This window comes from Cardiocondyla obscurior, linkage group LG13 (assembly GCF_019399895.1).
Source record: "Cardiocondyla obscurior isolate alpha-2009 linkage group LG13, Cobs3.1, whole genome shotgun sequence".
NCBI classification, from domain to species: Eukaryota; Metazoa; Arthropoda; class Insecta; order Hymenoptera; family Formicidae; genus Cardiocondyla; species Cardiocondyla obscurior.
In genome coordinates, this window is record NC_091876.1 from 1,585,202 (window position 1) to 1,600,595 (window position 15,394).

A 15,394-nucleotide genomic window follows, 5' to 3' on the forward strand; every position below is an offset into this window, starting at 1 on the left:
GTAATTATTTAAAAGTTTATTAAAGTGTGCATCGTCTGCGTCAACTTTCCTCTTTTGTTTTACCTAAAAAAAAAATAAAAGTAATATTAGAAGTATCATCTTGTACGAAATTTAGAAATACTATCTTAAAAAATTACCGAAGTTTACGGTTTATAATACTTTGTTATTAAAAAATATATTAACAATTGAATAATTAATATTTAATCCTCAGTTGCAATAAAAGAAAAATGGGAATTAAATCGTAAGTACGTTTAAATGATCGAGAAATTAATAATACGCAAGATGACAAACTCGTCAATCTCAGGATTTCGCGTCGCAGAGTATCCGAAATCGTTCGAAAAATATCAGGAGTTATTAGGAATATAGGAGGAGTAAGTTGGTGGCAGCAGGCTCTCGCGGTGCCAATTCCCGCCAACAGGTTTCCCGCCAACTCCGCCTCTTTTGTAATGGCCGCTAAATTAGTAGAAACAACGCTCGCTAATGATTGGCCTATACGGACCAATAAAATAATGGAAATTTGTTCCGCGAAAATCAAATGCGAGCTGTCACATAAAAATCGGAGCAAGCATTGCGAGTTAATGTTCATAAAAATAAAATTAAGTTTAAACTTACCAATTTCAACTGACCCTGGGGTAGAACATTATGATGACCGATAGTTAATGACTATTGTCAACGAGTATAATCTCAAATGTTATATATAATTATCTGAAGAAGTTATTGTGCCATATATCCTACAAGGGATAGATGCATATTAAAGGAAGAAATAAAAAAAAAATATATAATTATCTGTACTACATTATATCAAGCTAGATCAATCTCGCGGATGCGCTGGGCAGGAAATGGAGATTCACGCGAATGTGGTTAATGTCTTTATCGTAACGCAAATTACTTCGTTTATGATTACAAGCAGAGGTTTTTTTAATACGGTAGAACGCAGAAACTGTAACCCACAGTCGGGTAAAATAATTCTTTTTATTATAAGAAAGATATATGTAGAATAAACCTGAGAAAAAGTAGCTTCTGAATCGAGATGTCGGATTCAATCAGCGGACTCATAATTGTATTTTCCAGTTGTTTCTTATCTTAAAATATTAATATATAGTTTGTACGTTTAATTATTGATCTGTTAAGTAAAACGTGAGAGATTTGTCTTTGTTTTTGCTTGGATCACGTTTCCTTCATTGTAAATCCAAGAGATTCGTGATAACGCATTAGTGTTGCTACAAAATTACGTTCTTAAATTATCCAAGTATCGTAATGTTAAAAAAAATAAGTAAATTAATAGAATGTAGTGTCTCTTAATATATAAGTATACGAAATACAATATACGAAAAATATTCTTCATTAAGCTGCAAAAAAAATTCTATAGTAAATGTGAAATTACATACATTGTAAAATATTTAGTAAAGTTACATAAATAATAGTTATGGGAATTCCATTATTAATTATATGAATAGTCAGTTAATTATGTGTACGATTTTTTTTTAAATATACTTAATTACTTTTTTTTTTTTGCGCATTGACATTTGACACAATGAAATGTTGTGAACGTTTAATAATTAGTAATAATACACCTATAACATGCAGAAGAACGATTTTTATTTTCTATCCCCACCAATGTAGACTAACTTTAATCTCGGTTTCATTAATCTTTTATAGTTTTAAGAAGATTCTTAGGAAAAAAAAAAGAAAAAAAAAGCACTTAAACCGGGCTTAAAAATTATTGTACATTGATAAAAATAGACGTTAATGAGTTAGTGGATTTTTGTTCATTTTTTTTCTTTTTGTTGAGAATTGTTAAGTAGAGAAATACTTTTTGTAATTTTACATGTAATATCGCTATACATTTCGTACTTGCGTATGGTCATTCGGCCCTTTTTTTACGACGTTATACGTTACGACGATAGATTTTGTTTTCTTTGATTGAAGACGGGAATTATTTAGGCGCAATCAAATAGCTGAATCGCAACGAAGATTGATTTAGTGTAACGTGTGCCATTCAGCGATCTGCTTTCTCGGCAACTGAGTCATTTGAAGCCAGTGCTCTCGCCCTTGACTATTACTGCTGTCAGAACCTGTGGCTGGTCCAATGATGCAAGATCCGATAATGGCGTTTCCACCGATCAACTCGCTGCTCGAGTCCAGCACGCATATCTTACACAGACGTATTTAATTAATTCGTACTTAATATTTCTTTAACTCGATTTATATTATATTTTTATTTGTCATGCAAAAAGTTAGTGAGCCCGGCTCGCATTAAAACACAATGTGACATTAATATTATTACTTTACGAATAATTGTGAATTGATTCTATTTTTTTTTTATATCGAAAAGAAGTGTATCTTCTTGACGCGTTTTTACCTTTTTTTGTAAAGGTAATTTTGTACTGTAGACATTCCCTCAGTTAAAAAATGCCTTAATCCTGAATACTGACGCACAAAAAATTAAAATAAATTGTTTTATACCTCTATAGCCGATGATGCGAGTGATGAGGCAGGTATATTAAATGACATCGCTTCGTTCCACACTGGATTCGTCGTTGCCCTTCTAACAGCAGTTTTCTTCTTTTTCTTTACTCCTCTTTCTCCACAGAGAAGACTAACTTTCGCAAATGGATCCAATGTTTCCTTATCCTGCGTCACATATTATTCGGAATGTTTAAACTTTATTTAGAATTAAATTGTTAAATAATATTATATTGTTAAATATAATTAAATTTTTAAATATAATTAATTGTTAAATAAGTAATGTGTAAATAAATCGTATAAAATAAGTAATATAATTGTTTTATTATAAATATCTTACCTGTTGAGGAAATAAATTTCTAGCTTTCATCATGAGAACAGTGAGCCTTTCGGCGCTCGGTAAGTAAGACAATGAAACCAAAACTTCTTGAATCTCTTCTGGCGGTTTGCGTTCTCTCGCTATTTCACCCCAAACCTCCACTGAGGAAGTGGAGGAGACCAATTCGAGACTTTCCATGGCTACTCTTACTGAACCCACCACATCATTCCTTGAGAAACGATCGTAATCGAATACCTAAAATGTGCCGTAATCGCGTTATTTTAATTACGTTTAAATTGAAAATTTGTCTTATCGCATACTGTTATCATTATTACTACTATTCTGCTATTCGAATTACTTGTCTACGGTGAATAATTACCTGCAAAACTAAAGTTTTCTCTTGCAGCTCCTCATAGCTGACAGGAAACTTGAAATGCTGATCAAAAAATGGATTTGGATCGTTGCGATGGATCTGCGTCTGTCTTTTTCTACTGTCAACTTCTGGGCTCAGAGTCAACTTGACGTAAGGATCGTTGAAGCCGCCCTGATCACTGCCTGCGAGATCGTGTGCTTCGATCAAGTGTACGTCCAAATCCGATTTATCAAAGTCGTATCTCAGTCGCAAATGAAGTCTCCCCAAATGCTTTCCTGTCCTGCAATTACGCAAATTAATTAGCGATTTCCGTATTATCTTTAACAGTAATTAAGTTCTTGCAAAAAAATATATATATATATATATATATAAAACGGTTCAAGATTATCAGAGAAATTTTCTAAATCGAATTTTATTATCTACCTGCGAGCACTGAGAAAAACAGGACCGTCGCGTCTTTGATAAAGATCCGGTTGTAAAGAACCAAGTGGAGAAGCAGGTGGTATAGGACCACCGTCGCTGCTGCATAAAAAAATAAGCATTATTGTGTCTTAAAATTATATCAATTAAATTAAGATTTTAATATATGTATATTCCGTTTGTGAGGATTCTATTTTTTACCTTATAGAAGTTCGTGGCGGCGGGATAAGAAGGGGCGATAAGCAACGACCGGTCTGTCTGGAAGTACTTTGAATAGTATTCATTGGCGAACACACGCAAGTAGAGCTCACACCCGTTGCTACTGACGACAAAGAGATCTGTGAAGGTGACGCATTTCCGCTGTGCAAGCTACCTGTGTAACTGGCAGGACTTGCACAACGTGCATCCAAAGATGCCGCACGAGCTGGCGAAGGAGATCTGTGGAAAATTTTCAAATTGTATGTTATAAATATATATTATGTATGTATGTATATTTATTATAGAAAAAAAAAATTTTTTTAAGATATAATTGTTACTGGTAATATTAAAATTAATTACAAGATCTAATTATTTAAATTATATTTTTCTACACCGACCTCGAGTTTCTGCTCGGTGGATACGAAGAGGCGGCATATAAAGGATCATGTCGAGCGTGATGCCGCCCATCTGGACCAAACGCTCTAATTTGAGGTGATGATCCTCGATGATTTGAAGAGCACGGTGCACCTTCCAATGAGCTTTGCGAGCTAACGGATGAATTTCTCGCCAACGTTCGACTGCCACTTTCACCTCCGCCTGGGTAACTACGACTCTGATGAGGCAAGCCTTAAAGGAAGACGTATCATTTGAAATTAAAGGGTTCTTAAATCAAAGTCCGAAGTTCTACGGCAATGGCAAGATAGCAAAGTTTACATTTAAATTCCTTTGTAATCGAATCTCGTCTGCAAAGACGAACGATACTTCAAATGCATCGACACCTAGCTTTTGAAAAAGAGACTTCGAATGAGTATTTTCCATAAGTAATACTAGATGTAATTTTCCGAGAGTTACACTAAAAAGATGTGGAGGAAATCACTTAAACTGCCCGTAATTCGAATTAGTATTTGCGTGAAAAATTCTCTAAGAAGCATTGATAATTACCTGATTCAGTTACCGATGGTTGCACTGCGTGTTGCTCTTTCGCTACGTTAAATTCCTGAAATAGAAATTAGAATTAGAATTATTTTATTAACAACATATCCATCAGTATTTGACCCAGAAAGAGAGTTCCATCAAATTTCTTTTTTTTTCTTTTTTACCATAACTTAAATAAATATATGTAACGTTTTAATATTTCTTCCATAAGTGTACAAAATAAATGTGGAATAGTTATTGGCAAAAATATATAGTTACATAATTATATAGATAATATAAATGTATGATTTTTATTCGACATAGTCTTTTAAGAGTAGCTCTTTGGATAGCAAAGATAATCGGATAGGTCCTTTGAAGTTTCGAAGCGTCCTTCATGGACCCTTGATAAAGACAAACCTTTGAATTATGAAGCGAAGGAGAGGGAAAAGGGAGAGACTCGAAGATACCAACTTCGTGTTCCAGCATCGTGATGAGAGGGTAGGTGGCAGTTATGGGGTGAGGTCGCTGGAAGCTGCCTTTGACGGGTCGATACTTCGAGCAGAACAGGGAACAGAGTCCACGGATCCGCCCACCGAACCGAAACATCAAAGTTGCCACCGTTTTCCTATTTCCGTTATCTTATCGATTAAGATTTACATTCGCAATATCATACACAAAAATTAATGTCAGGCTCTAAGTGCTTAAGACTTGTAAACGTACTAACGAGACGAGAAGTAGAGAAATAAGAACGTAATTAAAAAGAAATCGTCATAATAACGACTGTAGATCTCCTCGTACGAATCAAAGCTGTCTCGATAACACGTGTGCGCGCGCGGAAAGGCTCGAAGTCGAAATGACGATATTAAATTCCTCATACGCATAACGCATAATTTCTTTTTTTTTTCTGCGAAACCTCTTTTATTATGGCGTGGCATCCACTTTAATTTCATCTCGCAGTAGAAAAATTAACTCGCTTTATCATGCAAATTTTGCTCTACACAGCGGTGACCGGACTACGTGGCGTACTGGAACGAAGTTCCTTGTACTAGATAAAACATTTTATGTCCAGAATGACGCCCCGTGTAAGCCGCGAGCAGAATATTCGAGGACAAACGACAAGCTCGCAACTGCGAAGTGCGGCAGGTAAAATATGTTCGCTCGGAAAGTGTACCGTCATCAACCATGCACTGAATATTGGCAAAATTTAATCATAATTAAAACGAGCAACTTAAATATAAAAATAAAAGCGATACAAAATATCGAAGCGTAAATTAAATTTAAATCTAAACCTGAATGTTAAAATGTAATTTTTAAAATTTAATCTATACGTATATGAAATTTTTTTTATAATTTCTTTATAAGAAAAAGTACTTGGCTACCTTTTTATTGCGCTATAACGCGCAATTTACACAATTATGTTTCAGAACGTAATCTCTGTACTTCGGTACGTCGCAAACACGACTTCTATTTAGATTCATTGTCAGATGTGTTCTATTACGACTCGCAATCACAAATACCTTCTTTATTTCATATCAAATTTACGCTTAATCATTGCAAAAATTCTTGAAACGCGGGATCTTCGAGATAAAGTTATCCAAGACATAATAACAAAGATAAAATTACAACTTGTTTGCAGAAAAAGGTAATCTTCCACGTGGAACAAGCAGCGAAATGTTGTTTATGATGGAGTATAGTTTACGGAAAAAACTCAGAATTTTTTTTTATAACTATAAAGTTACTTGATTTTTTTTTCTTATTCCTTTTTATAATAATTCATAGTGCGAGCTAAAAAAAAAAAAAGAAAAAGAATTAATTGTAAATAAAATATTTTATTTACGCAAAATTATTAAATGAAAAATTGAATAAATAATACTGCAATAGTCGATAAAATTTTTACTAATTCCAAGACTAATTTTCTTAATTCAAAAAGATTGAGTGTCAGATTCTCAATTGGAGACTAACTCTTTTTTTCTGTGTAGTTCTGTAAGTTACGTTATTTGTCAAGTTTTATCATTGGACGTATGTCAGTCTGTGACGATATCTCGGTCGCGAACGATCGTGTATCTGTCACAGCTATTCCAATGCCAATTAACCACTCTTCGTTCCTTGTCAATTGAAAAGCATTGACCCGGAGCATGGCGTACATTGTTTTATGTAAAATTAGCTGCAAAGTTTAAAATTTCTTTTAGTTTCTATAAAAATTTGGTAGACAACATTAAATGCTTTCAAGTTTTACTTATTCACGTTTCTAAAAAATTCATCGATTACATTACGAAGTATTAACTTGAAAGTTAAATGGTGATTATTTTTATGTTCATTTAAAGTTGAAAAATTTTTTGTCTCAACATAAATATTTCCACGCGTCAACGTAATATGTTAGTTAATATTTTAATTAGTTTTGAACAAGCTGAAAAATATGTAGCGCTTAATACGTAGCTTAGTGTATAATAATAGACGGATAATGATAGGCGACATGTCTATGCGATGAATTTAATTTCCATTCAATTAATTGTCATGATGGCGCAATCGGTTATCGATTCGAATCCTATATTCCGTTAACAAGTAAGCGTTTCTAGGACGACGCTGAATCGGTGGACAACGTCCAACTCTTTCTCCGTCGAGTTTTAAAACTCAATTTACTTATAGTGATTCCATTATAGGGACAACATCGATAAACTTACGTAACTTTTATTTTACTTGAGAAATTTGTTCTGCGATTTTCTTTTTTTTTTTAATTATTCAAATACCGCTAAAGCTACGTGTCTTTAAAGAGAATTGTCGTGAAACTGTATGTCGAAGAAATATTATCGCGCAGAAAGTAAAGCGGTAATTCTGATAAGGCTCATTATTTGAAATTAATTGTATGTATGTTTCTGCAATGTAAAGTAATCACGACACGCGAGAACACAGCCAGCCAAGTCATACGCGTAACAAAGAAACTAGTCCACGCTAGAACAGGCGCAACAAGTGCATCCGAGATGAGATTTCCGAGGTGTTTGAAAGTGCATAGCACTGTTGCGTGCGTTTAAAGTTTTCACGAACAATCTGAGACATTTTTTTGTATATACCCTGCGTGCAATCTTGTCAAACATCATAAATATGAAGTACGTACACATGCTCATGTAAATTCTACAAAAAAAAATTAAAAAAAAACCTTTTAAGAAATATCAAACGCAAAAGAGTATCATAAAGTTATTATCAAGTGCACTGTTAAAAAAAGAAAACATATGTAAATTGCCGAATTACAACAGATGTAACGTTACAACGTAAAAATTCAATAAGTATTATATGAATAATAATTGTAAGAACTTCACGATTAAATACGTGATTATAAAAGAATCATGTGATTTAACGAAAATTCTTACTATTATTTGCGTAACAGTTATTGTATTTTAAAAATACAGTTTTGTGTCTGTTACGGCTTGCCGATTCACATGTGATTTTCTTACGGTATTAACATTTTTATACATTTCTGTATGACTGTACCTCCGAACTGGTCGAAGTTGTACTGTCGGCACTATCGGTATTAGCGACGGAAGAGAGAGGAGATCTCGAGCTTCTCTGGGCCCATCTACCCTTGATTATCGCTATTCCTGTCACGGCACCGATCTTGGTGGCCGCGCTTCCACCCGACGTGTTGCTCGACATGTTCTTGTCTCCGTTTGCAGCACCGCTTCCGCTGCTGCCGACGCCGCCGCCGCCGCATAACTCCAAAACATCGCCCAGAACCTCTGACAATTTGTCCGGCACTTTGACGAACGTGTGCGAAACGACTGTCCGAATCTCCGTACGCGAATGCCGCGAGGCGAATCGCGAATTTTGATTTACCGTACGCCAGATAATGCGTTTGCGGCAACGCCTGCGACACCTTCAGCAGAGAACACCTATTCGAAACAATTGGCAAAAGGACATGTCGTGACTAAAATCTAGGACGTAATGGAACGCCGTCGCGTTTTATCTAAGACGTGATCGTCAAATTTCGCTCGTCACTTGCTTTAAGTAATCGGTTTCGTTAATCAATCAAACGTATTACGATATCGCCGTACGTTTGCGGGCAATTAATTACCTCGCCACTTTATCTGGACCAATTTAAGTATAGTTCTAATAACGGTCTTATCACCAATTGATCTTTTCTTTTTTTTTTACCCTTATACTATCAGAAATCTATAATTTAAATCTATAAAAACTCCTACGTTCTATTTTAAATTTTTAAGACATGACAATAATTATCAGATTGAAGTACCGTGAGATAATATTACAATACGAAGCGTTTAATCAAAAGAAAAAAAGAAAAATAATTAACGCCATATAACTAGACTTTTAATAAACTATAAAAGAGAAAGAAGGCTGTGCAAAACGTTTTTTTTAAATCAATATTTCTTCCGACATTGACGCACATACGTAGATTCCTCCTATTAAAATTATATTACCGTTATCTGGCTCGGATTTGAGTCCCTTAAGAATTACAATTCCTTCCCCTGCAGCTGCCTGCTGTCCTACTTTTAACAAATTTATCGCGTTGGATTAAGCGCGGCGTCACTTAGCTCCTCGGGATCGGCACTCTACGTTAATCGTGCATGAAGCTGAATAGAAGAACATCTGATTTCATTACCGCTCAGCGGTCACGTATGACCGCAGCTCATTACTCTACCCGCGGCTCGATCCAATTAATTTTACGTCACAACTGCCCATTCTATCTTTTTTTTTTACGTGAGGGAGGGCGAGATCGAATGGTCGGAACCGTTGCGGACTGTAATTACTCAAACGCCACGCTGACCCGATTCGCCGTCGATGGCTAAAGTAGCAGCAACAAGCGGGTGACCTCAGCTTCGCGACTCGTAGTAATGATTAATTGTATACTTTACTCTCGTTGTAGAATCTCGACTGTTGTTATATTGTTTTACGAGGGTTACGCGATCAGCGCTATTGCCACCTCGACGACGAGATCAATTTCATTTCGAGATACGAGCTTTTTCTCGTCGACTTTCAATTCGGCTTCTCGGTGCGCTTACGACGTGTATGTGTGTTACGGAATATCACCTATCACCGTGCCGCGATACTCGCGATACTGGGCAACTGGGCTAGCCCGACTGACTTGATACGCGCCCGACCAGTGCCAGGGCTCGTCGTGCACCACCAGAAAACGACGATTCGTCGCTGAGCGTAGCTGGTGTTGAGGGTGGTGGGTGACCGGTTCCGCAACCGAAGGGTGTAGAGAAAGAGAGAGAGAGAGAAAGGGAAAGCCTGCACGTATGTGTGTGTATATACGTATATGAGAGAGAAATAGAGAGAGATACATTTGAGGCAAAGGAAGAGAGAAAGATCCTTAACTAGTAGATGGCGAAACACGAATATCGAGTACGAAAGTGAGATAGGAAAGGGTGCGTGCGCCGCAACAGGTTACTACATCTCAGGGACGACAATGATTTTGGGAAAGAGAATTTAATGTTTTACTTTAAATTTATTTAAGATAAAAAATTCTTCTCTATCACTCTTTCTTTCTCCCTGTCTTTTTTTTTTTTTTTTTTTTTTTTTTCTTGGTGTATTTTCTAGCTACTTCACGATCATGACAATGGCTATAAGCAAACAGACACGCAAACTACGTTATTGATTGCAGAAGACTTATTTTTCTTGAACTATTTTACTTACAAATGCAACGGCATTTGAACGATCAATATTGTGTTACTATTTTATTGTTTTAAATAATTTTTTTTAATAAAAAGATAACTTGCTTATTTAAAAGAATTATTTTCTTTTGTAAAATAGCAGTTGCTCGTTAACGAAATGTGAGCATTGTATCTGCAGTGTACGTACAACAATTTGTTTCAAGTGCTTTCCAACAAAATGAGATTAGTTCAATGAAGGTAATATTTAAATTTAAGGATGCCTATGTCTTGGGCTAAGTAATCACGTGTGTCTTCAATATAACAGAGTATACTGTACATTAACCTAATTACAGTACATCTTCAATATACTTTGCATAAAATAGCATTTTACAATTTTGCAAATTGATTTAAACAAAAAAAAAAAATTATTATTATATGATAAAAGATATGTGTTGTTCATGATTACGCAAAATTAAATAAAAGAATAATTTAATGTGACGCTGTCGGTAAGTTTTAAATGTAAAATTAAAAAGAATTACGTCATGGAAATAAATATTTTTTGATAACTAAAATTTATCTGTCGGTCGTGTTGTTGCGAGTCATATTTCTGAAAATAGTATATATACGTATATCACGGTTAGGCGTGCTGTATCGATCGAAATTCTATATTCAACGTTCTTGTTCGGCTTCGGCGGAGAACATTCTTTGTAATTACGTATGTTAATTGGAAACGTGATGAACGGGATAGCGTATTTATTGTTAATATTCTTCTTACTGTATTAATGACATTATCTAAATGTCTATAATTATATTTTAAATGAATAATTTTTGCATGCATACGTATGTTCTATATATGTAATTTTAATTTTTATATACTCTCTGAGTGCTTCAATATTTTAGCTGCTTTTCGTTTACACCAAAACTTACATAATTCTCACTTGTGACACCATTTTATCTCTGTTTCTTAATAAATGTAGAAAAAAAAGACAAAATAACGTCACAAATAAAAACAAAAAATTTATCCAAGTTTTAATATAAATGGGAAGCAAAAATATTATCTGCTTAACTTATTATTGATTAAGAGTACTATGTCAAATTTAAATCTGAGGTAAAAAAGGAGTGGCGGCTCGTGGCGGAATTTAACGTCTGTCGGTTCTACCACTGAGACGTACTACTGACCATAAGGGATTCAGTAGTATGTACCGACTTTGAGTTACAGGAAATATTATATCGACACACATTTTCATATTTCAGATTACCGACAAATAAAATATTTGCAAAAAAAAATCAATAACTATTCTAATCTGATAAACCTGGATAAAAGACTTTTGCCAAAAATAATATCTACATACTAAAATAATTATTATCAATCATTAGCACCAATCAATAACGAATTGATGATAGACTTACTTACCTTAGTTTGTACAGAGTAATAACTGTTTTGCTTTTTCCTCCAGCAATCGAGCATCCGTGACGTTGACGCTATGTGGCAGTGATGGCGATGAGACTTATCGTTGGTGTTACTCTTAACGCTCGATGGATCCGGCCAGCGATCCAGATTGCTCCAATTCCACTTTCCCCTTCGCTTTGCGGAGTAGTAACGATAAATTACGATCGTCATGGCCACCACTAAAGCTAATCCTGTGCCGGCAGCTGCCCCGAATATTGCGGACGAAACCATCATTCTTCTTTTGTATTATATGTCACGTAGCTTATTCGTCGTTCGACCTATAAAGTAATAGAAGGCATTAGTATTGACAAGTCTAAAATAATTAAAGTTTCCTCTTTTTGCAATTCTTTGAAAATAAATTTACGACGTATATTGATCTACTTCTGTTCGATCATTTTCTTACTGTACAAAAAAAAAACATAAAAATAAAAAGATTTTTAAACGTTCACATATCTGTAGTACATTTTTCTGTTTCACCCTTTCTCGTTCCTTCAATTTTTTAACTTTGATAACATAATAAACTCTTTCAAGAGAAATATATTCCTAAGGGAAATATGTGGTCTAGATAAATTATTTGTACTAAACAAATAAATGTCGTAGCTAACGTTTCAAATCATGAATTGCTCTGTAGACGTATAATATTAAATTTTGATCACAAAATTATACATTCTATCGTTATAATTATGCGTGTAACATGCGAAATACATTTCATATAGTGGCATCATGTCTCGATGCTACAATGCGTCCATTCGGTGCATCGTATCCTCGGATATTTCTGAAAGCCAAGATATAGGACAATAACAAATCCGATTATGCTCTGCGAATTGTCATGTTAACACCGCGCATTCATTAATCGTAATGTCTTGTGCGCGATATCCTACGGAAACCTATACATTGTAGAGTAATTTAAAGAATCATTTATCTTACTCGTGTGGAAAAGCTATAAAATCGTACCGTTGTACACGGCTAATTTTCTGCTACGAAAACATTCATTTTTCTTGGTTAGTTCCGAGTACATGTCATTACTACATTATGATGACAGATTACGAGAAAAAAAAATTTTTTTTTTTTAAATTTAACTTTTAATTTTTTCTATTATATTTTATATGGAATAAAGCAATTTATCTAATCAAGTTCTTCGCACTTTTATGTTTTTTTCAATTTAATTAATATTTAAATATAACAAAACCCGATGGAAATTAATTTTCGTCGTGACAGATTTGATTTAATACAATGTCTGTATGGAAGAAAAATTATGCCTTTCTATTTTTCCGTCTACCGACAAGAATAAACGGGTGTGTCATTCTGCGTCTGACACTTCGCAATAAATTATAGTAACGAATTCCGGCATTTTCAGATTACGATTTTCCTGCAAAATAACACAAAACAATACTTTTACATAACAATTAAATATAAAATACACGTTTGCCTTTATTCGTAATTCATTTACATCAAAGTAGTTTAAATGTACTGTAAAAAAAGGAACTAATAATTTATATTATAATTATTTTATATTATATTTACCTTTGCGATAAAATGTGAAACTCAACGCCTGGAGAGACGAGGAATAACTCGTGAAAGATAAGCGAGGAATACCCTCGCAGCCAGGAAGTAAAAGTGACCACTTTTGTCCGATCATTCAGTAGACATACCGGCGATTCGGTCAGACTGCTTGCCAACGTGATCGAACGAGCACTTCGATTATTTAACTGCTTTTATGTTCCAATATTGTCTGCAAAAAATTTTAGCTTTTAACATTTTGAAAAGAATTTTTTTCGGACAACTCATACACCCGACTTAAAAGACAACGCTGAATTTACGCAGCTGTTATTGGTTTCACGACGCGTCAACGACTGAACCATTTCACCATCGGGCTCAACCCGCTCAACTGTTGGAAAGATAGAGGGAGGGAAGAGATATAGAGAGGGAGGAAAGAAAGAGAGATTCTCTACTATAAAAGCAAAGGACAAAATAGCAGCAGGAAAAGAGAAGACAAGTAAACGTAAAAAGGTAGATAGAAAAAGACTAGATAAAGACAAATTTGAGATAGAAAATTAAAGTTGACACAACGAGATCAAGGGTAAGAATAAGGAGGAAAAAAAAGGAGAAAAAGAAGAAAGATAAAATGAAAAAGAAACAAGGCGAGGAAAAATATATGTAACAGTGCTGATCCTAAATGTGAGATAAGAAATAAAGAGCAGGAAATAAAAATAAAAAAAAAAGCAAGGAAAGAAATACATATATAAGATACATAAGATACATGTGTGTTAGGTAAAAACGAAATGTCAGGTGGCAGTCCACCCACGTATCTCGTTGATATTCAGTTTTATCAATGTGTTTATCAGCAGGTGGAGATTTTTTATCAGTAAAAGTCAACAGTCATAAGTGCTTCGTCTTTCGTCAATATAGATTATCCTTCGACCAAATAAAAAAAAAAATATATATATATACAGTCCAGCTTCTGGCGTCACTCCTACAAATTGTACATAACTTTTTGATTTAAATTATTACGCATCATAAACATTTTTCCACGAAAAACCTGATATTCCATGTTTTTAAATTAAGTATTAAGTAATCGAAGATGTAATGCAAAAAGATTTAAGAATCAATATGATAATGTAATTCACGTAAAACTAATAAAAGTCTGAAATTTTATTATGAAAGAGAATATTGAAGTTTCCGCACATATATAAAAGTTTGCCTATATTTGCATATAAATTTCAATGCTTGACGTCGTCTTGCAATAAGAGCAAGATTACCTAAGATTGTGGTACAAAAGACATAATATAAAATATTCTTCGTGGAGCCTTAATCTAAAATACTTTTATTAATTTTTTAATATATCTAGGAAAAAACCATGCGCCATTTTTCGAGAAATCTCATTTAGCGCACATTATATTCGGACATTAATTATAATTTATTTAATGATAATTACAATTAAGTGATCAACCGTCGACGGCGTGTTGCCGGTTTACTTACTTTTGTATCCTCCGATTAGGTTATTCTCCGTTTTTGATCCATCCGACCTTCGATCAACTTCGTCGGCAGAATGAACGATGTCAAAAATTTTTACCAAGCGGCGAATTAGACGAGTCCCCGGATGCTTGATTCCTTGATCGAAACGGGAGAATCTCGACCGCGACGAAGAAGATGGACGAGGTGCAAAGCTCGCGCTCTCATAATGGCGATTACCGGAATCCGTTGAACGTCGCTCATGGAGATGGCGAGTGAAGGCGTTGGTAATGCCGGACGCGGCGAGCTTCAAGTCGGACGCTCCGTGCGCTCTACCGGCGACATGATCTTTTCCGAAGCACTTTTTCGGAGCCTAAAAAGAAGCACAGAACGATTAGTGGAATGACAAACGAGTACCGAAAATGATTGTTCTTTCCCGAGACGACGTCGTCGACACTTATTCATGTGCGAGATTATCTTATTCGCGGCCGAAAATTCGAGAACTTGCGGAGCGATTAGAGGCACGTCCTCGCGCCTGATGTTTCGCAGTCAGACTGACCGTTAGAGATTTCGACTGTTAGATAGAAAGAGACAACCGAGTAAAAAAAGTGAGACAGCGATAGGTCCGATCGTCAATTGACCGTTGTTCTTCTCGCACTGAGTTCTCGAAAGCGAGCTCAGTGCCGAGTTGATCG

General features: G+C 35.0%; 1 protein-coding gene across 4 annotated transcripts; it reads right to left on the reverse strand.

The window, feature by feature from the left end:
- Positions 1 to 952: 952 nt before the first annotated feature.
- On the reverse strand, positions 953 to 15,088 carry Sytbeta (Synaptotagmin beta). 4 transcript variants are annotated; one of them, XM_070665200.1, is made up of 11 exons: positions 14,727 to 15,088; positions 13,272 to 13,479; positions 11,712 to 12,025; positions 4,719 to 4,773; positions 4,175 to 4,403; positions 3,780 to 4,016; positions 3,582 to 3,680; positions 3,165 to 3,438; positions 2,807 to 3,040; positions 2,467 to 2,634; positions 953 to 2,154 (listed from the first exon to the last, which is right to left on the reverse strand). In XM_070665200.1, the coding sequence occupies exons 3-11, from the start codon at positions 11,979 to 11,981 to the stop codon at positions 1,981 to 1,983; spliced, it is 1,740 nt and encodes a 579-aa protein (XP_070521301.1). In that variant the 5' UTR covers positions 11,982 to 12,025; positions 13,272 to 13,479; positions 14,727 to 15,088; the 3' UTR covers positions 953 to 1,980. The 4 variants fall into 4 exon arrangements, with proteins under 4 accessions (XP_070521301.1, XP_070521300.1, XP_070521303.1 ...); XM_070665199.1 differs by lacking the exon at positions 14,727 to 15,088 and having other exon boundaries at positions 13,272 to 13,570; XM_070665202.1 differs by lacking the exons at positions 11,712 to 12,025; positions 13,272 to 13,479; positions 14,727 to 15,088 and adding exons at positions 8,178 to 8,575; positions 9,557 to 10,110.
- Positions 15,089 to 15,394: the final 306 nt, after the last annotated feature.

Bases quoted from the DNA above. Each gene is read 5' to 3' on its own strand.
- Sytbeta (XM_070665200.1), bottom strand. From the start codon at position 11,981: ATGATGGTTTCGTCCGCAATATTCGGGGCAGCTGCCGGCACAGGATTA. The intron at 4,017-4,174 runs GTCGGTGTAGAA...AATTTTCCACAG, and splicing joins CCACCGAGCAGAAACTCGAG to ATCTCCTTCGCCAGCTCGTG. The intron at 2,635-2,806 runs GTAAGATATTTA...TATGTGACGCAG, and splicing joins GAAATTTATTTCCTCAACAG to GATAAGGAAACATTGGATCC.